This window comes from Arachis hypogaea, chromosome 13 (genome assembly GCF_003086295.3).
Source record: "Arachis hypogaea cultivar Tifrunner chromosome 13, arahy.Tifrunner.gnm2.J5K5, whole genome shotgun sequence".
NCBI lineage: Eukaryota > Viridiplantae > Streptophyta > Magnoliopsida > Fabales > Fabaceae > Arachis > Arachis hypogaea.
The window spans coordinates 3,765,494-3,792,302 of NC_092048.1; the positions used below are offsets into that span (position 1 = coordinate 3,765,494).

At 32.9% G+C, this 26,809-nt stretch overlaps 3 protein-coding genes across 3 annotated transcripts; 1 reads left to right on the forward strand and 2 right to left on the reverse strand.

The window, feature by feature from the left end:
- Positions 1-49: 49 nt before the first annotated feature.
- On the reverse strand, positions 50-2,856 carry LOC112736548 (vicilin-like seed storage protein At2g28490). Its single transcript, XM_025786051.3, has 5 exons — positions 2,319-2,856; positions 1,763-1,944; positions 1,597-1,677; positions 1,070-1,510; positions 50-965 (listed from the first exon to the last, which is right to left on the reverse strand). The coding sequence occupies exons 1-5, from the start codon at positions 2,674-2,676 to the stop codon at positions 219-221; spliced, it is 1,809 nt and encodes a 602-aa protein (XP_025641836.1). The 5' UTR covers positions 2,677-2,856; the 3' UTR covers positions 50-218.
- A 4,482-nt stretch (positions 2,857-7,338) lies between these two features.
- Positions 7,339-10,736, forward strand: LOC112736552 (exonuclease V, chloroplastic). The gene is made up of 7 exons (XM_025786054.3): positions 7,339-8,030; positions 8,338-8,442; positions 8,544-8,665; positions 9,369-9,518; positions 9,613-9,784; positions 10,032-10,108; positions 10,220-10,736. The coding sequence occupies exons 1-7, from the start codon at positions 7,617-7,619 to the stop codon at positions 10,491-10,493; spliced, it is 1,314 nt and encodes a 437-aa protein (XP_025641839.1). The 5' UTR covers positions 7,339-7,616; the 3' UTR covers positions 10,494-10,736.
- Positions 10,667-23,070, reverse strand: LOC112736551 (tRNA ligase 1). The gene is made up of 27 exons (XM_025786053.3): positions 22,749-23,070; positions 21,929-22,396; positions 21,792-21,842; positions 21,593-21,675; positions 21,222-21,321; positions 20,402-20,480; positions 19,853-19,976; positions 19,124-19,230; positions 18,423-18,551; positions 18,023-18,087; positions 17,573-17,737; positions 17,302-17,462; positions 17,146-17,177; positions 16,749-16,912; positions 16,561-16,640; positions 15,777-15,842; positions 15,380-15,669; positions 14,927-15,034; positions 14,412-14,509; positions 13,737-13,797; positions 13,304-13,380; positions 13,120-13,191; positions 12,971-13,047; positions 12,577-12,657; positions 11,913-12,015; positions 11,611-11,769; positions 10,667-11,437 (listed from the first exon to the last, which is right to left on the reverse strand). Exons 1-27 carry the CDS (start codon positions 22,878-22,880, stop codon positions 11,048-11,050), a joined length of 3,522 nt encoding a protein of 1,173 aa, XP_025641838.1. The 5' UTR covers positions 22,881-23,070; the 3' UTR covers positions 10,667-11,047.
- Between the last annotated feature and the right edge of the window lie 3,739 nt (positions 23,071-26,809).

A 26,809-nucleotide genomic window follows, 5' to 3' on the forward strand; every position in this document is an offset into this window, starting at 1 on the left:
AATCAGAAATTTTTATTTCTCCAGCAACAATATTCAATTCATAGAAAAATGGAAGAAAGAAAGTAAACTTTATTCACAAATCACAACCAAACACAGGTCTCACTACATAAACAAGTCCACAGCACAACATGAACGACAATACAAAATTTCACTGCTTACTATATAATAATAACGACGACCTAAGAATATTGAAACATAAAGTCCAAAAAGCAAAGACCTCAAACATCAATGATACCCATAACTAAATTCTTAGCCAAATCCTTCCCAGTAGGACCTCTTTCCTCCTCCGCTTTTGGCCTTGGCTCCCTCTTCACATCCCTACCACGTGGCACACTCTCCCTCCCTTCCACATCACCACCTCGGCCACGTGGCACCTTCTCCCTCTCCTCTGCACCACCATCACGCGGCTTCCTTTCTCTCTCCCTCTCCTCAGGATCTCTGCCACGTGACTCTTTGCCTTTTTCTTTTTCCTCGTCACCACCAGCTTCTCTCTCACTCTCCTCGGGATCTCTGCCACGTTGCTCTTTTTCTCTCTCCCGACTGTCTCCGCCACGTGGCTCTTTGCCTTTCTCCTTGTCACCACCAACGGGAACCCACGTGGAAGGCAATATGATGGCCTCGCGCTGAGCATCGCCGAGACGGTGCATGGTATCCTCTTGGACACCAAAAGCCGCGGCGAGCTCAGGACCCATCATAGATCTCACGAGGGACACCGATCCTGCCAGAAATTGCGGATAGTTCTTTTTGGCAGAATCGGCAAACCCCACGAATTCCAAAGGACCCGTCCTTGACGATATTTGGCAGAAAGGGAAGAATCTAGGGACAAAGAACACGTCACCTACTCGAACCTCAGCGTTCATAGCATTGGTGCCATTTGGAAACCCCACTTGGATTCTGCCGGAACCTCGAAGTATGATTCCATATTCTGTTGCTCTTGGATTCACGTGAGGAGCCATCATCGATCCCTGCCACCATACACATCAAAATCATGCATGCAATTAATAAACTGGTCATTCATACTTAAGATAGTTTAACATATTTGACTAAATTATCATTTAACGATTTATACCGCAGTGAGGTTGACATGGAAAACGCCGATGTTAACATCTCGGAGTGGATGATATTCGTCACCATCAAGAGCACTGCTATGACCATAACTGTTTCTGAAATCTGGTTTCTTGTCATAGAGGTTGTATGAATCAGGAGAACCACCAGTGCTGCCCTTGTAATCTGTTTTCTTCTTGCTCTCATTTCCCAAGATCCTGGTCAATAGCTTTCTCCATGACCAACTTGTCCTTTCATCTTCTTCTTTCTCATCATAATGATCACGATCATGATCATCATGTTCTTCTTGTTCTTGTACCACCATTTTCTTCAAGTGTTGGGCTTTGTCTTGGTCCTTCATTTGAAGGAACTTGGTCCACAAACTAGGCTCACGAATATCACCAACAAACACTATTGGTCCTTCTAATTCTGCACTGAAAACTCTATCTAGTTCCCTTCTTGTTGCCTATTATTTAATCATACATATACAAATAAATAAATAACAGTAGTAATTGAAGGATGAGAATGCAAAAATTAAGAATATTAGCTTACATTGAATGCAGTTTGAAGGATCTCAGGGTCAAATCCAAAAAGAATAGACTCTGGATTGGCACCACCACCAATATAGAAGGACTAGAACAAAAATTAAAGAATGCTGTTAATTATTGAGGCAAATCATAGTGACATTAATTAGTTATTATGAGATGATATTATTTACATGGAAGGTAGGTGTGGGTGTTCCTTGAACTGGGGTAATACTGCAAACCATGTGAAGTCTCTGACCTTGACCAATGTTGAGAAAATAGAATGGAGATCCTGCTGGAATTACATATATATCCCCACTCTTTAATCTTCTCTCTGCTAGTTCATCTCCATTCATGTATCCCAATTTTACTTCCCCTGCAATTAACACCAAATATGAACATATATTATATTAAATAATTTAATCAAATATACTAAATTGAAGTATATTATATTAAGTAATATAAAGTGAAAACTTAAATGGAGTTACTTTCATGCGAAGTGAGTAAAGTTGATAGTTAAAGATCGTTAGTAAATCATTCTATCAAATTAAATTATTTAATAACTATCGGTCACCAGCTATGACTATCAGCTATCAAATTATAAATTATTTAACGCCTCTTACCTATTAACTATCAATTTCACCTGAATTTCTACCAACAAACAATTTTTAAGTATCAATGATTCTAAACTATCATGAAGAACCCACAACAAAGAGTGAATAATTGTTAATTGTTATTTATTATACATACCTCTTCGGATGAAGATGACCAAATTAGAGTCAAGGTACTGAGGAATGAACAAGGACCTTGGTTCCATGGTGATGAATGCAATGTGCATGAGCCTCTCGAAACTCCTTCTGCCACCACCAAAACCACTATCATAGCTTCTCATCACTCTCATCTCCCCAGCTTCAGTCTTCACCACACTCTTTGCATCTTGCAACAAAAACCCTGAATCTGAAGAAGAAGAAGAAGGTCGTCTCTCATCCCAATATTCTTCATCCTGATCCTTGTAGAGCTCCATTGATTTGGGTGTGGCCACAACAACTCCATGATGAACAACAATAACAAGAGCCAACAGCAACAGGGATCCTATGTTTCTCCCCATGTTTTGATTTGTGTTTATGATGAGAAATGTGATGAGGATTATTGAAGAGATCAGCAGAGAGGGTGTGGTGGTTTATGAAGAGAGTGTGGAGGGACACGTGGCATGCATGGGGTTATGGTGGCAATGTGATATTGAGACAAGTTGAAGGTTGTGTTACAATCTTTCGTTCATTCTTGACACACATCACACATGCATCCATTCATATATTATATAGACAAGGTCTCAATTCAATTTTTTTATATTATTTTTCTTTCTCAAAACTTCAATATCGTTTTTATTTTAAAACATTTTTTCTCAATTCTCGTGGGATGCCCTTTATTTATTTATTGACTGTGTTTTCTTATTCCACATATTAAGAATTCAATCCGATTTAATCTTTTTTACCACTAAATTTAATTTAATCGATTTAATCTCAACAAAAATTAATTTTATTAATAAGAACATGTTGACATATTCTAATTTTACTAACATATATTTTGCGCTCTTTAATATAAATATTTTTTTGTTTTTTGAATTTTTTCACTACATATTTTTTTTATCATCGTTTTATTTTGTTATTTTTATTGCTGTATTTTTTCTCCTCTTCTTTTTGATAATTTTACAGCATTATATATTTTTACTTTTATTAAAAAAGTAAAATAAAAAAATTATAAAAAAGTGAAACAATAAAAAAAGGTGAGAAAAAAAAGATAATGATAATAATGACGCGAAAGAATAAAGTGAGAAATTTTTTTGAATTATATAAAATTTATTAAAAAATAATACCAAAATTTTTTAATTGTGATACAATTTTTTTTTTTCAATTTTGACTCCAAATAACCGTAACACAAGTTCTTATTAAGATAGTGAAATAAGAATTATGAAAATGTGAAAAAAGAAGAAGAAGAAAAAGAAAATGATGATTATGAAAAAAGAAGAAGAAGAGGCGGATGAGGAGTTTTGGATTATACAAAATTTATTAGAAAAATAGTAACAAAAATTTGTAATCGTGAAACAAGAAATTTTTCAATTTTGACGCCGAAATTTTTTTATCGTAACATAGAAATTTCTTCAACGTGTTATTTTCAATTAAATAATATATTTTTCTTATCATTGAACTAGTTTGGTAGTATTAAATTCACATATAAGAGTGAGATTTAGTCATTTTATGTGCTATTTACAATAAATTGATGTATTTTTTGTTCTAAAATATATTTGAATGTCTTTAATGGTTGAGTGCGTTAAAGTTTTGGACTTGTAATTTTTTAAAGATTTATTGTGTCATTTCTAATTAAATGATGTATTTTGTTATTATTGAATTAATTATGTGTTATTAAACTAAAGAAGAAGAAGAGGAGAATGAAGAGTTTTGAGTTATGAAGAATTTAACAAAAAATAGTATTAAAACTTTTTAATCATGACACAAGAAGTTTTTTAATTTTGACACTAAAATGTCTTAATCGTGACACAAGAATTTTGGAAAGAAGAAGAATGAAAATTTTGAATTATACAGAGTTTATCAAAAAAATAGTACCTAAAATTTTTAACTATGCAAAGAAAATTTTTGAATTTTGATATTAAAATTTTTAATTGTGTCATTTATAACTAAATGAATCATTAAATTAATTGTGTAATATTTAACTAAAAAAAAGAAGATGATAATAATAATAATAATGATAATGATGGTGATGGTTAAAAAAAAAGCGAAAAAAAGGAAAAAAATTAAATGAAAAAGGAAAGAAAGAAGAGATGGTAGCTATGATAATGATAATAAAAAAAATATGAGAAAAAAATAAAAAGTAAAAAGAGTGTAAATAAAAAGATAAACAAAAAAGAAAATAATGTACGTACACAAAAAAATGCACACACAATATTTAATTGGATTTAGTTAGGTATTTTATTTGATTGAAATTTTTTTTGTTAAGAATTAATCCATTTAATTTGAGTTTTGTTACAAAATTTTTTGTATAATATCTAATTTGAGATTTTATTAAAAAATGTCATTAATTTTTTTTAGTGATTTAAAAAATGTCATTAATTGATAATAAATTATTATATACATACATAAATGTAATTCAAATTTTAATATTTAATTAAATAGAAGAGTGAAATGACTATTTGATTAATTTATGTACTTATTCTAGGCAGCATCAAGCAATAGAGATCAAATATCTGGAAGAAATTATAGATATGAACAATCACAGGATTATGTATATATATGGCAAAATATATGCAGAGTTAAATATGACTAATGAACACGTGTTCGCATAAGTTAGAAATTGTTTGTCATGTTTGAGATGTGTAATGCTATGGAAATAGCATAGTGATGTACCAGTTTTCCAGGGAAATATAATCGCCTACTGAAAATTTCAATATGGCAGCAGGGGCTGAAATATGGATGGATACAAAGACTATGCCTTTCACCAGTATTGTTCGTATCCGGACTCGATACTAAGGCCCAGATTTAAATAAAAGACTCAATTTAAAGATTAGCTTTCATTCGATACTGACGTCCTCACGAGAAGTTGGATTTAATACTAACTTATTTTAAAGAAGTTGGGATCGAATAATAGCAGATAATGTTTATTTAAATAAGTAACTGTCCCTAAAATCTCTCAACCTACTGTCAGAGTCATATATCAATTTTTTTAAGATAAAGGGACAGTTATCCACCTAAAAAGATGAAACTACTTCAACGGTGGTTATTGATTCACGACTATAAATACACTTACACCCCTTAGGTATCTCTAAATTCTAATACTCTCTAAACCTGCTAAAACCCTTTGCTAACTTAGGCATCAGAGTGTTTTACATGTACCAACCCCATTTTTCTACATATACAAGTCGGACGGTAGCTCCCAGACGCAAATCCAATCAGAGGTTTTTTCCTCCAAACGTTTGGGCCAATCTTATCAATCCAGTCCATTAATCTTTGGTTACCCATCATAACAAGTATTATATGATCTTATAATTGTATTATTTTATGGAGTTTTATTGTAATGCACTAAAAATATAAAATATTTTATATAATAATTTATTATATTTATTTTTTAAATGATTATTCAGACCGTTAATATAAAAATAATTATTTTTATTGATTTAATATTACATGACCGAATATATGTGTAAAACTATCAACAATGTATTATTTTAGTATTATTTAATTTTATGTAATATAATTAGATAGAATGAGAAAATTCTTTTTGGTTTGTGTCTCTTCCCTACATACTAAAGTTGTAAATAAAATATAAACAACATAAAAAAATCTTATTGTAAGCAAATGATGTTCTGTGTAATCTATAATTTTGATTATTAATTAAGATTGTTTACCCCTTGAATTTAATGAATTCTAAAAAATTATTACAATAGTGTCATTTGGTGTTTTGTAAGAATTATGTACAATATATATATATATATACTAAAATATAAAATATATACTAAAAAATAAGATAAATTATATAAATATACTAGTGACTGATTTTGATGTGTAAATATAATTTTTGTTAATTTAATTATATTATTTTTAAAATTTGATTATAAAAATAAATATGTGATAATTTTATAGTCCAATGCATTAATGGTTTATTTTGTGTATAATATAACTAAAAATATTGCCAACAAACTATAAACCCATAATTCAAATAACATAATTTTTTTATCCTTACTTAAAAGTTGGAATCGAATCTCACTTTTAATTTAAAAAAAAAAAGAAAAAATACCAATTTCCTCCCCTATGAGATGCTAAAATTATATAACCCTCATCTCTATTTATAAAATGTATATTCCCCTCCCTTATAACTTTTAAAAAACCTCATATTTAATCTATTTTAATTTTTTTTGTGTTAACTAATGTTAACTTTATCTATTTTCAAAAAAAAAAAATTATTTTTTACAAAAATACCCATTAACAAAAATTTTATTTTTTTTGTTATTAAATTTTACTTAGCAAAATACTCTTTAATAAATTATTTTTTATTAATTAAATTATATTTTTATCAAAATATTTTTTTTAAAAATTAATAATTAAAATTATTTTTTTCTAAGATATCCTTCAATCACTTTTTAATTATTAAATTATAATTTTATTAAAATTTTTGTTAACAATTATTTTTATATTTTATTATTAATTTTTTTATATCAATATATATTATTTTAATATTAAATAAAAAAATTTTACTATTGTTAATATGTATAACAATTAATATATATTTATATTAAAAAATAATTTTACTAAGATTTTTTATTTAATGTTAAAATAATATATATTAATATCGAAAAATTAATAGTAAAATATAAAAATAATTGTTAATAAAAATTTTTGTAAAATTATCATGTAATAATAAAAAAATTATTGAAGGGTATTTTAGAATATTTTGATAAAAATACAATTTAATCAATAAAAAAATAATTTATTAAAGAGTATTTTGGTAAGTAAAATTTAATGATAAAAAATAAAATTTTTGTTAAAAGATATTTTTATAAAAAATAATTTATTTTTTTTTTAAAAAATGGATAAAGTTAACATTAATTAACACAAAAAATTTAAAACGGATTAAAGAGAAAGTTTTTTAAAAGTTATAAGGAAGAAGAATATATATTTTATAAATAGAAGAGAGAGAAATACCATTTTAAGAAAATGACTCTCTAAAAAAAATATAACTAAAACTATTTACCATATATACTAACTTGCCTACAAATCAATCAACTACTATATAATATAACTATAATTTATTAAGGTTAGTTTGTCGAAGAAGTTTGTTTCTTAGAACTTAAAAGGTTGAAAGTTGAAGCATAGAGTAAGAAAGACCAAAGGGGCAAAAGCAATATGCAATGAATTCAATATCTGATTTCTGATGAAGAAGAGAGAAAGAGAAAAGAAAGGGTAAGTGGGGTGCACTTCAAATCGAGGTGTGCCCTCAAACCGCGCCGATTCGAACGGTCAACTTTCTCACGACACAAACATGGCCGAGACATCCTCGGAGGAGGAGTTGAGTGTCGTGAACGACAACAACCATAAAAGTACAAATAATATCCCAATTGAGATCGTGAGTGATGAAGAAATGGCTCTCATTGAAGCTGCTTTTGCTTTAGCTTCTTCCTCTTCTGCTCGCTCTCTTTCTCTTTCTGCTTCCATTCGATCTTCTTCTTCTTCACCTTCTCCTCCTTCTCCCCTTCTTCACACCAACGCTCTTTCCATCAAATCAATCACTCTTCTCGCCAAGCGAAGGTTATCAACTGAAACTAGCAATGGCAATGGCAATGTTAACCACCCTGATATTGAAGACCTCTTGCCCAAGAAAACAAGGCTCCATGATTCATTTCTCCACCGATATAGAAGGAGCCGAGGCTTGTCCGTCACTGATCTCACTGCCGCGGTAATCAATTTTCAATCTTTTCATATTTTTTTCAAATGGGGTGTTCGAGATTTGTGCTCATTTCATTGTGCTAATTGCTAAAGATTAAACGGTGTTAGTATTTTCTACCTAATTGGCAAAAAGCCCCTTTTTCTTTCAGCTCAATTCAGTTTCTTTCTGAAAAAGGAAACACCAATATTCGTTTGGTTAATTGATGAATGCATTCATTCATATTATTTGTGTATGAATGCTTTGGTAGTTTGGTTTGTTATTGATGGCAATTTGACATAACTGATTTCATGTGTGTGTGTGTTGAATGTTGAGGTAGGAATGGTGCGAGAAACAGAAGGAATTCTCTCTTACCCGCGGTGGCCGGAGGACCACCAAGGCAATGAGAGCTGGTATTGCTAGACATGTGGAGCTTGAAGAAGAGGTACATACTATTGTTAGATTGATTGATATCATGTTGTAAACTTTTATGATCATTTGGACCATTTTGTCATATCTATGAACACTCATTGTATTGCTGTGAAGGTTATGAAACGGGTGGCGGTGAAGATCGCCACAAAAGAAGACGGTTGGGCCCTGAAGTTTCTTAATTTTATTCATGGTGTGAATCAATTATTGTTTACAGGGTTAACTCGCGAACTGCCAATGTAAGCTAATGATACTTCACAATGTGTTAGGAGTTGAGCGTGTGATTCTAGTATTAAAGCATAAGAGGAATGCTAAGGGCCAACAACTTTTGTGATTTGTAGCTATCAAATAGCCATCAATGATGGTTTTAATGGTGTGAGATTGGTGTGAGATTTCATCCAATGACTCACTTTTCTTTGCTGGTTATATGCTGGCCAGAATTTAACAAAGTTGCTGGCCCCTAGACTTTTCCAAAGCATAAAGGGCAGCCAGAGATGATTATTTCAGTGGCTATTTCCACGGCTTGAACAAGGTCACACGGAGATAACTCAGCCATTTCTCCAAGGCTTCCCTTCTATTAAAAAATGGAATACTTGCTTAAATTTGATATTGTAAAAGACTCAATTTGATGCTATTATAATACAAAAATATTATTTGTACACCAAAATCAATCACTAAAATAAGCTACCAATGTATTTGTGTGTAAATACATGTGTAATTTAATTTATTTTCAATGTGTATTTGTATTCCAACATGTATTTTATACTGGGGGCTAATTTTGGTGTACACGTAGCTCAGTAATAATAAGTAATAACACTTTGCATTTGATAGAAATATAAAATTTACTGAAGAGACTTAAAGAAGTCTTGTGTTGTTGGTGGGATTCTGTTGTGTTTTGTTTTGATGATGATGAGACTTCTAACTTCTAACTTCTGTTGTCAGAATAGCATATATAGGCAATGTATGGATGGTGGGAGTGATTGATGAGATTCAGATGCCATTAACAAAAGAACATCATAATCCAATATTAATTGACACCAAAACTCGTGTTCGAGATACACTTCCTTCTGAAGCGCAACGAAGAAACGGAAGGTATGCTGGATCTTCTGCCATGCATTTTGTTCTGTCAAATGCGATATTGTGTCCTAATGCGTTTGATTGAATCATTATATGTTATATTTGGCAGGTTTCAACTGATGTGTTACAAGTACTTGTGGGACAATACAATCGCCAATGATTTCCCTTCTGGAAAGTTTTTCACTTATTTTAGCTTAAACCCTCACCATATTCTTGCCGAAGATCTGCAAGTGACAATTGCTGGCTCCGATTTCTGTGTATCTGCAAGTGACAAGAATCTGGTGTGTATTTCAATCATGAACAAATTAAATTACTAAGCTCTACTTGAGTATAGCCTTAAAGTTTGTTTTGATATTGGAAAAGTACCTCTCAAGTTTTTCATGAAAGCATTAGTCCCAACCCTTTGTCAAACATTTTCACAATACCACAATATTTTACAGAAGTGATTTCAGTTGGTTAATGATTGAAGCATGCGTCTACGGTCTACATATGTTTCTTTCCTAATTTGATTACTTGGAGAAAATGCAGACCCTTGATGATATGCTGAGATATTACACAAACACCTTGAAGATGCTAGCCCCTGCTCATGATCAGCTTCTGTTAAGGTGAGTGCAAATTTATGGCTCTGGCAATATTGTTCATTGATCCCTTTGGCAAGGACTTCAAAATGCTCTCTCTCTTCTAAGGAGTACATGGTTTTGTTTTCGTCATGTCAGATATGAGTATCAAGAAGATAAGTCATTGCTGGCGGAAGATAAATTTGAGTATGATTCTGAATGGTTAAAGAATCAGATTCAAAGTTGTCTTGAGTTTTGGCATGGACAACGAGAGGCAAGCTATGCACCTGAAGATGAGCGATGGAAATGTCGATACTGTCAATTCGCCAGAGACTGCGAAGGATATGCTGAGAGTATGACACCAAAGGAAGATTCAAATGATGATACCTGCGTCACTCACGGAGAAGACATTTCTTCTCAAATCAGCTCATAATATTCGACCAGGCTGATGATATAAGCCTAGGCCTAGTGTTAAGGTTGTTTAATTTATTTATTTATCAACAAGCTTTGTTGTTGTATGCATGTCTGTTAATTATTTGACAACTAAATTATCATTCTCATGTATAGAGTGGAAAATTGATTGAGATAGTGGTACACTAAAAAGCATACGAAACACCAATGTGCTGTCTTTGGTTGTATATCTGATATCGAATCTATCGAATGAATGTTTTATTGACGTTTTTTTGTACACATCGTAGGAGAGGAGAGGGCAAAAAAATCCTTCTGACAGCAACGCCAACCCTAAGACACATATTCCATTGGAAAAAATACATATAAATTGATAACTTAACATGAAAGAGAACCAAGTGAAACAAGCCAAGACGGGAATACCCCACCACTCAATTGCAGAAATCACCTTGTAATAAGCCTATATGTACACAAATATCTCTAGTAAATGCTCGCTCCTACAAAATTTTTTCCATCATCTCTTGATGTTAGTGCCATGGGGATTTAGGAATTTGGAAGGGTAGATGAGGAACTGAATGCTCAAAAGAACTCCATTGTGCTGGATATATTGATGGGAGGATTGAAGACAATCCTATTTGCTTTCCCATCTGCAAGCAAATGTGGCAACATGTTGGCCTCTTTGGCAGAAACGCCTTCAGCAGTCCATACGGTAACATGAGGCCACTCATTCTTGGAATCTATCTTCTCACCTTCAACTGACCCCGGAAATGCTTCAAATGCAGCCATCTTATCAGAGTAGAGTAGTGCTGTAAGCTCCACTGGTACCTTCTTATGCAGGAAAAGGCCATAGTCAGCTACAGCTTTGATGCCGTGACTTCTCTTGTGGGCAAGAGTCAAATGAGCACGATTAAGATTCTCTAATTTCTTGTCTTTAAGGAAAGCTTCAATCTTGGGATCCTTCTTGGCTAACTGCATACATAGATATTACAGAATCAAACATTCTTTCTAGATGAAATACACGTAGGAGTGAACTTTATTCCCCAACAAAGTAGTTCTAGTAGCTACCAAAAGTATATAAAAGTATAGAATTAATTGATATATTGAAGAGAGCACAATTCAAGAAGAGCAGACGTTTCCCTTACATTGTTAAGAACAGCATGAATTTCTGTAACTGGTAGACTGAGGGCAGCAAAAATGATGGTTCCAAGTTTCCTCTCCTCGGTAACTGGCGGTATGTAATCACCCTTGGCAACCTTCTGTAATTCTTCCTGAACTTGCTGGACAGCAAACTCAAACGGAACCTGCAGATGTTGTGTGCGAAAGCAATAACAGCTTAAACCAGGAGATAATAGTTGGTTATATTGAATGAGAAAAGGAGATAACAGCGAAGAAAAATGCGCGGGGTGTATAACAATAGAGGAAGAACAATGCCAGATGTACTAGCCTGAACTGAATTCAAATAGTCAGCATTCCCAGAAAGGATGTCTCGTAGTTGTTTCTCCCATTTTGTCCATTCCTGTGCATAAGACCCCTTGGTAGATTCTAATCTGTCACAATAATGATCAATGCAAGACTACATAAACTTCTCAGTTTATAGCAAAAACTTTGAAGATAAGGAATAAAAGTAAACAAGAGGCTAGTAGACAGATCAACCAAGCCTGTCATCAATCAAGATAACGGACATTACATATACTTCGACTACAGTTCTATATGGCCACCATAGAAATGGCAATGTTGATCAAATTACAAGAAGAAAGAAGAGGAAGGAAAGAAGGAAAAAGAGAAGGGGGAGGGGGTGAACAACTTCAAAAAGGTTCCAATCTTAAAGAGGGATTGATTTTCAGGTACTAAGAAAGTTCCTGAAATTTCAATGTCTACTATTGGCTATTGTCGACATTTTGCTCCTTGAAATATAGGTGATACAGTTTTTAACTAATATATTTTTCTGTAAATCATATTTGTTGTTACAACCTATTCAATTTAATTTGAAATGATCTTGACATCTACTTACTACAAGTTTTCTAAAAAGATTTAAGAAACAAAATCTGGACACAGAAAATAGTGTAATAGTTTCTACAGTATACAAACTAAAATTCTATAAGACTGACCTTCCATGTCTTTTAGTGTGAAGCTTATATAGATCAATTCCTTCCTCCAGGACAGAGTGCAAAGCCTCGGGAAGGGGAGTCCTACGGACAGATGAAAGCATAACAAAATAAGTAATAGTGACAAGAGGATTAATGAATATAATCTATTCTAAATGTTTTTAAGTGTCAACAATTTTCCACCTTGACCTATCTCTTATAATTTATAAATCAAGGTATTCCAATTTGGAACTAGGAAACAATATTTAAATTGAGGAGAATCAATTGTCAGTTGTTTTAATAAACAAAAGTATAGACAATGATGGAATACAATGAATGCTACCAGGCTGTTAAATTGCTATTAGAACATATATATAATTGTTACGAAGTACTAACACAAGTATTAACATAAATGTACCTATCCGGCTTCAACAGTGGCATCTTGACAAGCGACCCAAAACGCTCAATTAATTCACTCTCAAATTCTTTACGGCTCTGACATTGGCAAAATCAGTTTAGAAACTAATAAAACCTAGAAATGGAGTCCAAATAAAAGAAGCATCATACCTTGCCCTCATAGAGGTGATAAAACATTAGAAGCACATAGCCAGCATTTGGAGATGCCTTGTCCAGATTTCCCTTCAAAAATTTGAAAGAGAGGGGGGGGGGGGGGGGAATCAGAGATGGAAGGTAACAAAACCTCTGGAAAATTGAAGGATTGTATATTTCAGAAAAATAAGGGGATATATACTGGATGATTGACTCGTTGAAGCACACGAAACATGAAAACAGCTAATGCATCAAGGGAAAATGGATTTGTATCAGTTCCTGCAGAATCGAAGATACAGATATATTCAGACGAGAAAGAAACTAAAACTCATTTCAGAATTTCAAGTTCTTTATCACCAAGACATAGTATGCCACAGCTATGCTTCTGATCAATGCATACCTAGTATTTGTTGTTAGCCTCATTCTTTTGACGACCAATTCTTTAGTCACAGTTTAAAAGCCAAATAAATACTCAGTTCACTCTGGTTGCTTTGGACTCGAGTATAACACAAAGAAAGATTGAGTAAATGCTTCCTAATTGGTTTATGTTGGGCTAGAAGATGCTGCCCTTATATAATACAGCAGACACTAACGGATATAGTCAAGAAAAAAGTAGGATTAACCACAAACCCAACCTTCGGAATCCGGCACAATGGGAACAGCAGATGCCCTGGTTCTGCGACACATGTCTTCTATCTGCATATTTGATTTTGTTAATGCATATAGAGTTTTAACAGTTATATGATGCAGAGAAAGGCATAATTGATGATAAACATTGTAGATTAAATTAAATTAAACCAACAAAAGAAGCAGGTGATTTCCCTAAAGCTAATTTCATGACAAAAATATATATCAATTCAAGCCTCACAAAGGCAACTCATCAAAACATGAACAAGAATGCATGGCCATCATATTACTTTTTCTGTTTGCTAGTCTAAGAGAAGTGTGGGAACATGGTACTATCCTGGCCATTCACAAGGAAAATAAAAGGCCACCTGACAAAAGATTTTAATTCAGTGGGGGGAATGAGTTTCCAATTATTGAATTGTTCTTTCTTATTTCATTTTTAATGTCAACCACAACTCAAATTTAATTTGCTCCCCTTCCACTGCATGAATTGACAACATCCAATGGAAGCAAGATCAAGTACTAAACAATTAAATATGAAAATGATACCATCGACAGAAGAACAGTCACAAAAGTACTAAACGAGATCCTATTAACAACAGGGAAAGAGATACGAGAGGGAACCAAGTGTGGGGAAGAGAAAACATAATTTCAAGAGGCCACAATGAAATAACTTAACCAACCAATCTCCAAACTTCTTCATTTGGGGCATTCTTGTCAGCAAGCATTATAGACTTTGGTTTCCTTCTGCGTTCTTCAGCCACTTTCTGCCAATATTTTCCTGTTGATAAGCCACAAAATTTAGTTATCTGAGAAGAATTGATTGGTAAATATATATATATTCAAGTATTATAGGCAATGCTAAGAGAGAATGGACCCTCATGTAAAAATTTAACATGATCATATACAAAAATTTCATGATTGATGAGGGGAAGAGGACCTTAACCTAGGTCTCATAAGAAAATATAATCAATGGAGAAAATCCACATGATCAAATATGTGAAATTTCCACATACTAAGGTACTTTCTTAACCTAACTATCAAGACTAACACATGATCCCAGTGATCGTTTACAACTTCAATAAATAGGAACAACTAAGCGAGGGAAATAATATGAACCTGAATCATATTAGGAAGAACTTTTACAATTTAAAAACCAACGTTTGTCCATTTCTAGATCCTACAGGAGAAATATTACCTTTTATCATATCACCCATGAGACTATGCATTGGCCGCTCATCTCCTAATCCTTCTTTAGCCTTTAGCAATTCTTTGCAAAGGGCAGACTTAGCACAACCAGGTATTCCTGGAAGAAAAGGAAAACCTCTTATAGATAAGTAATAACAAAGACCAAGCTGCATAACTACACTTAAGAAAAATGTAATAATCATGGGTTCACCTACAACAAAATCAATTATGCCTGAATTACACACACAGGCAATTAGAAAAGATTGTCATAAACTCTCTCTCCTAAACTAGCTTAGCATCTAAAAAATTCTAAAACAAAATCCTCATTGTGATCACAGTAAAACACCAAGAAGTCACTCAATAATGCTAGCTGAAACTGATTCCTATGCAGTAGAAAAACAGCCAACTCATCAACTTGACATATTTTAACGTTGCTGAAGGTTTCACATATAAGTAGAATTACCAGGAAAGAATACAATCAGCCCATCAGCTTTTGGGACCGTGTCTTGAACTGGGATACTAGGCCCAGGTGACACTGACTCCCGCTCTGCTGCAAGATCACCTTCTTCGTCCTGGCCTTCCTCAACAATGGCCAAGAAATCTTCAGTCCTAACTAAATTACCCGCAGAGCCTATTAGAGCCTGGTTCAGAGGACTTCGTCTTCCGAATTGTTCAAGGAAAGGTTCAGCTTCACTAAGATAAGTTGATGATGATAGTTGCTTATTTCCATACTTCCTTCTTATAAAGACAGCCCTGTATGCAGAGAATATATCTTAATCAATTACACCAACCAAAATAGGAAAACAAAGAATAGACAAACAGATAGGAGAAGAGAAAAATGACTAGAATTGCAGGTGTACCATTCATCAAGCATCTTGCTAAGTTCTCTCTGCTTTCCTGGGGAGGTTCCCCATATTTTCATTTGTCTGTGATGTCAAAGCAAACAAATATAAGATGAATATAAAATTTGTTCAAATTACAAACTACGTAGACAAAAGAATAAACATATTACCAACATATTCCTAATCCTTTAATATTACATCTTCAATAACAAGTTTATTATGCTAAATAATTGGTTATGCCCTTGGAATTACTGAACCAGAACTGAATAACTAACATGCTGATAAAACATGTCATGAAGGAGGACATAGATGAAGGATAGGGTATAACACAGGTTTGGAATTAATGGCGGTTTACTTTTTCTTGGTTTATTTGTCTCACATTAAGTTGCTTGGGTATGTGGGTGGCTGCGGGTGTTATTTGTTTAGAACACAAACGCTTCTAACGATGTAACACATACTACAAATGAATCTAGTCGAGAATCAAAGTTTATCCGCTAAAGTCCTTATGTGCATGCCATGTGGTACCATTTTGAAGAGTTATTAAAGAAACCTTCTTATGAAGCAACAATTCATGCTTAATATACTTCCTAGACCATAAAGATCATTTCTATGGCATTCATGTTTTTGCAACCTAACTGATGGTGAAAAAGATGCTCAGATGTGAAAATGTACATTAACTTGGAACATGCATTTAAAAATAAACTATGCAATACAATTATGTGTCCTTAAATTTCCATCAAAATATATGAAAGCAAACTATAATATAGTTTCAGCTGTCAAATACAAGCCCCGTTAAACTTACCTTAGGTAATAAGCCTTGTAAGCACCTGGACCTTCTTTAAACAGAATTGACAAGCCATTTCGAATGAGAAATGTTCGCAACTAAGGAGGAGAGGTAAAATAAGATAGAAAGTTACAATAACAAAATGAATTCTTCCTCATAAATAATACAAATACATAAAAAAATCAAGTTCAAGCACTAATCCATACCTTATACGTAAGAAATTTCAATTTGACCATTAAGTTTGCATCTTCATCAGCTAATTCTTCTTTCTCAGAGCTATCACTAGCACTTTCACTTGTACTATTATTCTTTGAAATTTCAGTGGTTCTCTCCTTGTTTGCCTTGAATAAATTGATATCAACAAAGAATCCTGGGCATACGTTAAGTTCTTAGAGAGCTGTGACGAAATGATAATAACAAGCAGCATATATTTGTTTATAAACAATTATACACATATCAAATGCAACTTTTGAAACGTGAGACTAGCAAGAACCACCACATGTGAATAAGACAATCAACAATTGACCACAAGTGAGTCAGAATCATTAGCTTGCAAATCTCAGAATAAATGAATAGATAGATTAAAAGGAAAAAAGCATTTACCTCGATATAGTGGCCATAATCCAGGTTTATGCCTGAAAGTGCCAAACATTTGCAGCTCAGAAGTTATCAAGTAAAATTTAATTTGCAAGATAATAGAAGGCTCTCTAGAAAATTAATAAGCTGAGCATTCAACAATAAATCAGATTGAAATGGGACCTCATTTCTTTCTGGTATCTCCTGAAAGCTGAGTCACTGTGTACATGAATGACCATTTTGTAGAAAAGATTGTCACTTGATATGTCATCAACTTTATGGAAGTTATGATAACATTTGAATGCAGCGGGGAAGCGTTTTTCCCTCATCAACCGGACAACTTCCTGACTCAAATTTAAAAAGAAAGGTATAACTATGAACTGAACGATTTAGTACAGTTTGTCATAATTAACAAATTTCCATGTGTAACTATACGATTTAAGGATGTACTGACCTGCAACTTTTTAGTTGAATAGTCTGCAGGATTGGTTTGCAAAAACTTTGAAAGAACAGATCGGTCTGCATTTCTTGAATGAGAATCAGTAGCACCGATCCCAAACCAATCCGAGTAGTCGGGACAAAAAGAACTACCAACACCCTCAAGAAGAGCTTTTATTTGCTGTAGAAGAATAACAAAACACAATAGTCAATTCATTTACTTAAAAATCCATCTGGATTTGGATCCTTCATGAATGAACTTGTCATTTAACAAATAGCAAGAACAGGGTGAATGTGGAACCACATATCCTGCATTGGGTCTCAAATAGGGTTCCATCCCACTGTTGCCTAGTTTTTTTACACTCCTAGCTTGACAAGATGGTATCATAAACTGATGACCCAGATCCAAATCCACCTCAAGAATTACAATAGAATGAATTCAAATCAAGATGTATTTATGCTGTACCTGTTTTTCATCAGACCTATTTGCAGCACAAATTTCCCTTAGACTTGGTCCCAAATCAAGGGCATCTGAAGGAGAATGGAAAAAATTATATGCTATTTCAACTTTCTTTGAACTTCAACTAACAATTAGGAGGAGCAAAAAGGTACGCTTTTAGCAAGAAAAGGGTTTAAGTCATTATCACAGAAAAAAAGGGTTCCATTTGCATAACCCAAATCCAATTTTCAGGTACTCTTGATCAAATATTGGTACTATGCATAAAAGGGATTACTCAATGATCCTAAGCCTTGGCATATCTAATTCTCTTTCCTCAACTAACGAGCATAATACCAATAAAATAACAAGGCATAAGATGCGGTACAGCAGCTAGCACACAATATATAGAGAGAACCACTGATCATACCTCCATCAGCAGGTGGAAAAGGGTATTCTTTCAAAATTTTCTTCATATGATTTGGACTATCATGACTCACAAGACGAGCTACGAGACCCTCCAGAATTTCACCTTGGGCCTTTATATGGTCTTTTGAACCTACATTTATGAAAATAGATATAGCAATGAATTTTACAATAACAACAACAACAACAACCAGCAGCAGCAGATGAAAACAAAATGTCAAAATAAACATATCTCAGGTGGAATGAAAAGGAAATAACATAGAACAAAACTATAAACTATATACTTGATCCATTTGAAACATTAAAAAGTTCAAAGTTCATAGATAGATAGAAATTCAATTCAGTGTCGAATATATTCCTTGCTACATCACCAAAAGTTTACTTCAAAAATATCTTGGTCGACTATGGTGGATGCAGAAGTGAGAGACGATGATCATGGTAAGAAGTAAGCAAAGTTGAATTATGGCACCAAGTGTGCATGTAATATTATTGCTTTCGGAGATGTTATATATTTCTCCATTGTGCAAAACATATTCTTTTAAATCATCATTTGAAAATGGCTTTTAACCAAATACTTTGTCTTCAGATAGAACATTTTCATGTATGAAATAACAAGAAAAGATAGAAATATAGAACACTTTTGTGTATGACACTGTCAAGCATAGGGCACGAAGATCAAGTAAAATGAATTGTGCTAATCTTAACCTGGTACAGATATATCTGCAATTTCATCAAGAGCCTTGCATACCGGTGTTGCAGTACCCTCCTCACATAAAGCATCATAGGCAGCAAAGAAGGATGATGCTGATTTCCTATGTTTACATAAAGAAATGAAAGTGAAATTCAATTGGCTTGTCCACAAAAACCTCAAAACAGATAATATTAAGGTCCAAGTCAACATGTATGTGTTGAAATAAAATAGCTCGAACCCTTGTATTTATTAAAATAACATTGACCACCCTTATAAATATTACACTAAGTACCCGTTAAGGGATGTCAATGTAATTTACCCAAAAAATGAAGTATATCCATCAAAATAAGAAAATCAATCAAAGGAAGCGAGATAGGGATCGTAGGGAACTCGTGTACCACCATTCCTTATAACAATAAGGTAATCGTGATAGATGAACCCAGACAGTAAATGAATCAAACAGTTTCTTTCAGTTAAAATTCAAAATTCCTCTGCAACTTCCTAAATAAAATAAGAAAACACCTAATATACCATATAAACACATAAAACTATGGATTCAAAAAACAAAAGGTGTTCAATTTAAACATATTTAAGTAGAAATGATCCAGAATTAAAGTGCAACTCCAAAGTCGGAAACTGGATTCGAAAGAAATATAATATTTGAGTCATTTATGATATGCTAAGCAATATACATCCTCTATTTATTTTCTTAATGTAAAAGAAAAAAGATCCTGAATGTTCACCTTGTTGAAAACAGCCACACATGATTTGTAGGTAGGCGCCATTTTCTGCAGAAAGCAATTATTTCAGGAGTTGAATAGAACCTTGGCTTTCCATTGCCCAATTCAGTAACTGCTGTAACTACCGCTGTTCAGAAAAAGACAATAACAATGAAGTTAAGATACAAAAGAATGTTACGCAAAACTCCACATGGAGTAAATCTTGGAATCATTTGAGTTGGATGCATTTGTTGTTTCCATGTAAGAATTAACTCATACACTTCTGTGGAAAACTTCATTGCTTTCTCAACTCCAGATACTGGGGAAAACAGTGACCCATGTACCTTTCAATTGTTTTAATAGTCAAGGTTGTGGATCAGAAATAACTTAATAAAAGATCTAAGGAAGATGTAGACCAAACCTTGCTCTCTCTCTCTCTATATATATATATGAAACAAAGAATTAACATGACAAATTTGTAATGATTTCCATGACCATGAAGCTTTGATCTTGTGTGTAGAACATTAGTTAACATTGAGTTTCTTGAATGAACCAAAAAATAACTGTTCATACCATAATCTTCTCGGGGACGCTGTCCATGATCACCAAGAACAGCAGTTACAAGTTCCATTGATATGCACATGTGGTTTCTCTGGAAAAGAAGATAATAATGACAGTTTTAAGCATGACTTAAACTAGAGATTAAATAAAAGTAGCAATACAATCCTAGATTGGTATCATTATCAACTTATCTACACATGGTGAATATAATTAACAACCACATGAACTGAAAAGTGCATGCACAACAAGAGAGATCACAAAATGAATTGAATTATGAAAAAGAAACACAACTGGGAAGATATTGATTTTTTTTAAAATAAGAAAAACAGAAAATGAAGTCATCCACATGTTTCAAGACCATCACATTATTTGTACGCAAATCATTAGTAAATCACTGCATAATTAATTCTGCAAACAATTGTAAATTAGTATACATACTACCCAAAAATGAAAGAGCAAAGTGGGTTCAGCAGATAGTTAGCAATTAACAATATCAAACTAAGGTATCTATGCTCAAACAGTACAAATTACACAAGGACATGCAGCCTGAATTTTTTCAGATAAAAAGCTCTTAATTTGCACAAAGTGGCCCAGTGTTTGGAACAGAAAATACAACAATTCTTAACCTAATAAATTAAGCATCCATGGAAATGTTTTAATGGAATAAACTTAAGAAAAATGCAAAAACTGAAAAAAAAAAAAAAGGGGGGGGGGGGGGGATACTGCATTTTCTTTCTAATTCCATGCTTGATAATCATTGCATTTCCAAACATGTTTGCCACTACCACAAAGCCCAGATGCTATTCAATTTTATACTAATTTCCAAAATTACCTCAAGAAAATCATTAAATTCAGCTTGTTTTTTAGAAGCCGCAGCTCCCCAAGCCTCGCGAAACATCCGCCCAAGTACAAATACACCAACAGCAGTATATCTGCAACAATGGAAAAGAGCAATGAACCATAAATAAAAATATTAACCGCATAAAGAAAGCATAACAAAGGGATATGAGTAGAGGGAGAAATGGAGGCCAAGGGAATGTACTCCTAGCAAATTATTTATTTATGAATGAAAAACTATCATGCCCTAAGGCATGACCATTATCCACGTTGCTGCATGACTACTATTCAAGAAAAAAACAACGAGCATAAGGTAAATAAGGAAACAAAAAATTCCAAAATATACATAATCTGTCACAAACATACATATTTCCAAAACTATTTTTCGCATAAGCTCCACCTTCATGACCCGCATACATAAAAAGAGAACCAGAGTGTTTGAGAGAAACCTGCACATGCAGGACAACAAGATTAACTCCACCAATGAAAATCAATAAAATCATAAAAATCACACCATTCAACAATTTCCCAACCAACACAAAAATTTAAAGCACAACAAACATACCTCTAACGTAGCCAAACCTTTAGCTACCATCTCAATCATTCTTATCCTTATCTACAGGCAAATAGAACAACTATAATATAAGCAATATTTTCAGAACTAAACGTACACTGAATTGTTTACAAAGCACATGATCAAACCTCTTGATCTGACTTCTCATTCTCGAATTTTGGGTAGAAAGTAGCTCTGATTTGCGCCTGCGAGTATGTGGAGTTGTCCACAGTAAATTTCTCCAACAAATTACCGCTAAACAACTTGCTCAAACTGGGACTACCACTCGTTTTGGGCGAAGCCACAACAGCTTCAGCCCCTGCAGCAGCAGCAGCAGCATCAGCATCAGCTGCACCTTTACCAGCCATTTCAGCTTCGGCAGTTGCGACTCCACTCGCAGTTCCATAAGATTTCGGTTTCCAAATCACCTTCCTATCTTGGACACCAGCTCCAACACTGGTTTTCGCCGCCCCGCTTTCAGCAATACGCAATCCGGCAAGGCCGTTAGTAACTGTTCCAGCTGAAGCAGAAGAAGTAATTGCACCTCCCCCAGCCGCAGCCGCAGCCGATAATTCCCCTTCGCGTTTCGGTTTCTCCTTCCATTGTTGTCCCCTCCGCTGCACAAAAAATGAACAATCTCTCACTCACTCAATTAATCAATCAATCACTTCAAAATCTAGCGCGTTTCGAAGTTCCAAGCTAGCTCCGATCGAGAATCGGAACAGTATTCTATAAATTCGAGCTTCAAACACGACAGTTAATCAGTTATAACTAACTAACTACTTTGAGGTGAATTAACAAACGATAATCCGATTCGCGCGAAAGCAGGTAAGATGAAAATCAAAACGACAGTTAATCAGTTATAAATAACTAACTACTTTGAGGTGAGTTAAGAAACGAGAATCCGATTCGCGCGAAAGCAGGTAAGATGAAAATTAAAACGAAATCAAAAGGTCGTAAAGTGAGTACCTGATTGCGAGGCATTGGGATGAGTGAGAAAGGAGAAGGAGGAGAAGCGAGAGTTCTGTAGGGATGGGAAAATGGAAGTAAGAGGAAGGTTCTGGAAGAGAGAGTGCAGAGAAGCCTCTGCGGTGCCGACATTCAAGTGAGTGAGACGGTTATAAATAAAATAAGTGAGAGAGGGTGTGAGGTGTAATGTAAGGAAATGGGAGAAGGGAGGAGGAAGAGAGTGAAAAACGCACACTCCAGATGCGACCCAGTAAACGAACGCCAACCAAGTAACGTGGGTTTTAGGTTCCACAGTCTCACAGCTCCCATGTCTATATGCCTTAAACCCCTTCTTCAGGAGTTAAAGTCCCTTTTCTCTCTCTTCTTTTTTTTTTTTTTTTTTCCTTTCCCTTTTTCTTTCTTTACAATTATTTTTACTCATAGATTTCAACCTTTTTAGGATTAAATTTAAGAACTTAATATTGATTTACTGAAAAAAAAATTAGCTATTTTATTTTTACTACAACAACAACATAAACAATGTAATTGAATAATAATATTGTCTGATTAATTGAAACGGCTTGTGATATAAATAAGAGATAAAACGACAAAAATCATAATTAGTTCCGATTAAATTGCAATCCAAATATAAATATTTGTAAGTAATTTCCAATTCAATTAAAATCAAGTTCAATCAATTCTAAAAATATTTACAGAAATATTAGATAATCAAGTTTTTTTTAACTATGTCCAATTAAGTTAAATTTATATACGCGTGCGTATTTACATTTTTGTAATTTTGTGGTTCTTCTTCTTTTGCCTCTTCTTCCACTTTTGTCTTCTTCCTCTTCCTCCATCTTACCATCATCATGATCATCATCAATATCACCATCTCATCCTCCTCCTTTTTCACAAAAGAATATAAAAAAAAAATACACAAAGAAAAAGGAACGCAAAGAATAGAAAGCGTATTATTCACACCTACGTTGTGTTAGTGATTTTTGTTGGATTTAAACCAATTTGATTAAACTTAGTTGATAAAAGCGGCTGAATATATAACGAGACCCAAATATTTAATCCAAAAAGGCAAAAATCAACCTTAAATTTCAATATTTTTGTACCCTTTTAAGTTAATTTTTTACATTAAATCAGCCCCACTTAATCATAGACAAATAATTAAACTTGCATGCAAAAACTAATCCCTATTTAATATCAATAGAATGAAAATTACTAGCTATAACTCAAATAGCATAATCTTTCCATCCTCATCTAGAGGTTTCGAATTCGAGTCTCACTCCTAACTTTGGAATATATATAGCTTGCAACAACCTTCGTAGGTATTACGGCATATTTTCTGCACAAAAAGTTTCCAGGTGTAATGACATTGTTTATGAACGAGCATTTCCTACAATCACAAACAAGCTTCGCAGAGATTTAATCACATCTATTCTATTATATAAAAATCGGATGTCTGCACTTAATGATGAAGCTGACGTGGCATGCTTCGGAGAGTGTTTCCTAATTTAATTGTTTTAATTCATTCAATACAATTTATTGCACTGACTTAATTATATCAACTAATTGATTTGATTAGATATTTAAATATTAATATAATTAATATAATTTATTATAATTTATATATTACTTAATTAATTATACTACATTAATTATAATTCGTTATATTAGTTAATTAGTCTTTTCATTTATAAAGTCTAAAATAAAATAAATAAATTTTTATTTATTCTAATTAAATTTATTTATATACTACATATGAATTAACATTAATTTATAAAACATACAACTTGTGAATTGTGATAAAAACGCAAATCAGAAAAAAAAACGCATACAATTATAGAAGCATTAAATCTATTCTCTTTATTTATTTTTAACCATCGTTTTAGATTTTAATTTTTTTTAACCAGTGATAGTGGAATTTTATTGATGCTAGATAAAATTATAGAAGAATCTACCAAGCAGCATAAATTATTGCTCTTTTAATCAAATCATACCACATATAAAAATAAATTAATTTAAATAAATCAAATTTACATATCTATATAAATTAAATTGAATAAATTCGATTTAGACAAATATGTAGTAAATTAAATTCATAAGGTTCGAATTACATGCAACTTCTGAATAATTATAATGATATGGGTATTGTATATAATAATTAATACAAAAATAATTTAAATTTTGTATAATATTTTTTTTTGTATTTATGAGCTATTAAAAATGAACGAAAAAATGTTGTATGAAATTTTAATTTTTTTCTATAGGTTGTTATATAAAATACTAATATTATTATAATTATTTATTAAAACAGAGTACAACTAAGATTTTACTAATAATTTTAAATATTATTTTTTATAAAATTTTAAATTTTTTTATTATAAACACTTTTTGTAATTATTATAAATAATTTTATAAAATTTAAAAATGGCTTAAAAGATGTTATGAGTAAACCGTCTGACAAAAAACTGACTACAAAGTCAGTCAAATCTGTAGTTAATCGATGAACTGTTAGAACTGGCCATTTTTTTAAAGGGTTTCTGGTTTGTTAATAAGTAATAACTCCTCCAAACGGTGCTGTTTTGACTTTAAAAAAAATGAATCCCCAACGGCTTAAGCCCGTAATCCGTAACCCGTAACCCAGTCCCACTCCCACACTCATCACTTCTCCTCTCTGAAATTGACGTGAAATTTTGATATTGAAAGAAGAACCTTACCTTAGCTCCCCAAATTGCGAGCCCGCAGCCACTGCAGCATCAGACTAAGAGAGAGCGTGCTGAGATAGAATTATCTACTATTGTAGTTAAAGCAATAGCAGAGGCTGAAGGTCAAGCGCATAAAGCAATTGACTGAGGATCATAAAAGGAGAATACTTATAGAACGGATGCAAGGTGAAAGAGATAAATGGCTTGCTGCGATCAACACAATCTTTAGTCATATTGAAGGTACTATTAACAAACCTTTTAGGAATTATATCAGATTAAGAAACAAAAAATGGTGCTATATATCAAATTTTATTCTCATACCCTTTTTATTCTGTACCTCTTGAAATGCCAGTATCTATGATATAGAATAATTTGACAACATATAAAAATAAAATAATTTCATGCCTTTTTGAAACTTCTTGTGATTTACAGTACCTAATTAGTGTATGTAAATATAGTGATTACCTCTTCATCATATATTGCTTCTTATTTTGATTTTTCAAAATTAAACTCCAGTTTGCGATGTAAATGGAACACAATAAATATTGGCCGTTAATTTCTATCCTAATTTTGATAATTATTTTATTGATATGATTCAGATTCTTTAATCCTGAATAGTCCAAAAATTTTTCGTTTTTTTTAGTTGGATTTTGATAGAAACATAAAGATTCTTGCAATCCTTACCAATACTGGGACTGAAAAGTGTTGTGACTCTCTATAAGTATAGCATAGGTGATCACCACACTTACTCTTTATCTATACTGAAATTCATAATATTTGAGTAATTTTGTAGTGGCAGGTAGCAATGGCATCTAGGTGAGTTTATGTGCCATGTAGATTGTTTCACAATATTTTTTTTTTATTTTTTACTAAATATGAGGTCCTTGATTTTTAGGTATGATCTCATCAAGTGTATCAATGCTGGTCCAGCGTATAAGGTGTGACAGCTTAAAGTACGTGTCATTAGACTTTGGACCGTTTCTTACTTTGCAAAATCTGGGATGAAGGCACCTGTTGAGATGGTTGTCCTTGATAAAGAGGTAAAATCTTCACTTTGCATGTGAGATTTATTTTGCTAATGACTCAGCAATAAACCTCATTTATCTATAACTCTATAAAATTAATACATTCAGGGAGATACAATTCAATGCACTGTTAAAGACATATTTGTTCCGATCTTCGAGGGCCTACTCGCTGAGGGCAACGTGTACGTGGTCACTAATTTTGGAGTTGCTTTGAATACCATCAAGTTCAAGTCTACTAGATACGAATTTAGACTCCACTTCAAGAGGGATACGATTGTGCGTCCGGTATAAAATTCTTCAGTTCTATTAAACGGATTTACTTTTATTCCGTTCAAAACAA

What these genes read in the sequence shown, in the direction of transcription:
- LOC112736548 (XM_025786051.3), bottom strand. Translation starts at nt 2,676, where the DNA reads ATGGGGAGAAACATAGGATCCCTGTTGCTGTTGGCTCTTGTTATTGTT. An exon ending in GGTCATCTTCATCCGAAGAG is followed by an intron (nt 1,945 to 2,318) that starts GTATGTATAATA and finishes TGTTAATTGCAG; the next exon opens with GGGAAGTAAAATTGGGATAC. An exon ending in CACCCACACCTACCTTCCAT is followed by an intron (nt 1,678 to 1,762) that starts GTAAATAATATC and finishes TTTTTGTTCTAG; the next exon opens with TCCTTCTATATTGGTGGTGG.
- LOC112736552 (XM_025786054.3), top strand. Translation starts at nt 7,617, where the DNA reads ATGGCCGAGACATCCTCGGAGGAGGAGTTGAGTGTCGTGAACGACAAC. An exon ending in ATGTGGAGCTTGAAGAAGAG is followed by an intron (nt 8,443 to 8,543) that starts GTACATACTATT and finishes ATTGCTGTGAAG; the next exon opens with GTTATGAAACGGGTGGCGGT. An exon ending in CATGATCAGCTTCTGTTAAG is followed by an intron (nt 10,109 to 10,219) that starts GTGAGTGCAAAT and finishes TCGTCATGTCAG; the next exon opens with ATATGAGTATCAAGAAGATA.
- LOC112736551 (XM_025786053.3), bottom strand. Translation starts at nt 22,880, where the DNA reads ATGTCGGCACCGCAGAGGCTTCTCTGCACTCTCTCTTCCAGAACCTTC. An exon ending in GCGTCCCCGAGAAGATTATG is followed by an intron (nt 19,977 to 20,401) that starts GTATGAACAGTT and finishes TTTTCTGAACAG; the next exon opens with CGGTAGTTACAGCAGTTACT. An exon ending in TACAAGGCTTATTACCTAAG is followed by an intron (nt 15,843 to 16,560) that starts GTAAGTTTAACG and finishes TTGACATCACAG; the next exon opens with ACAAATGAAAATATGGGGAA.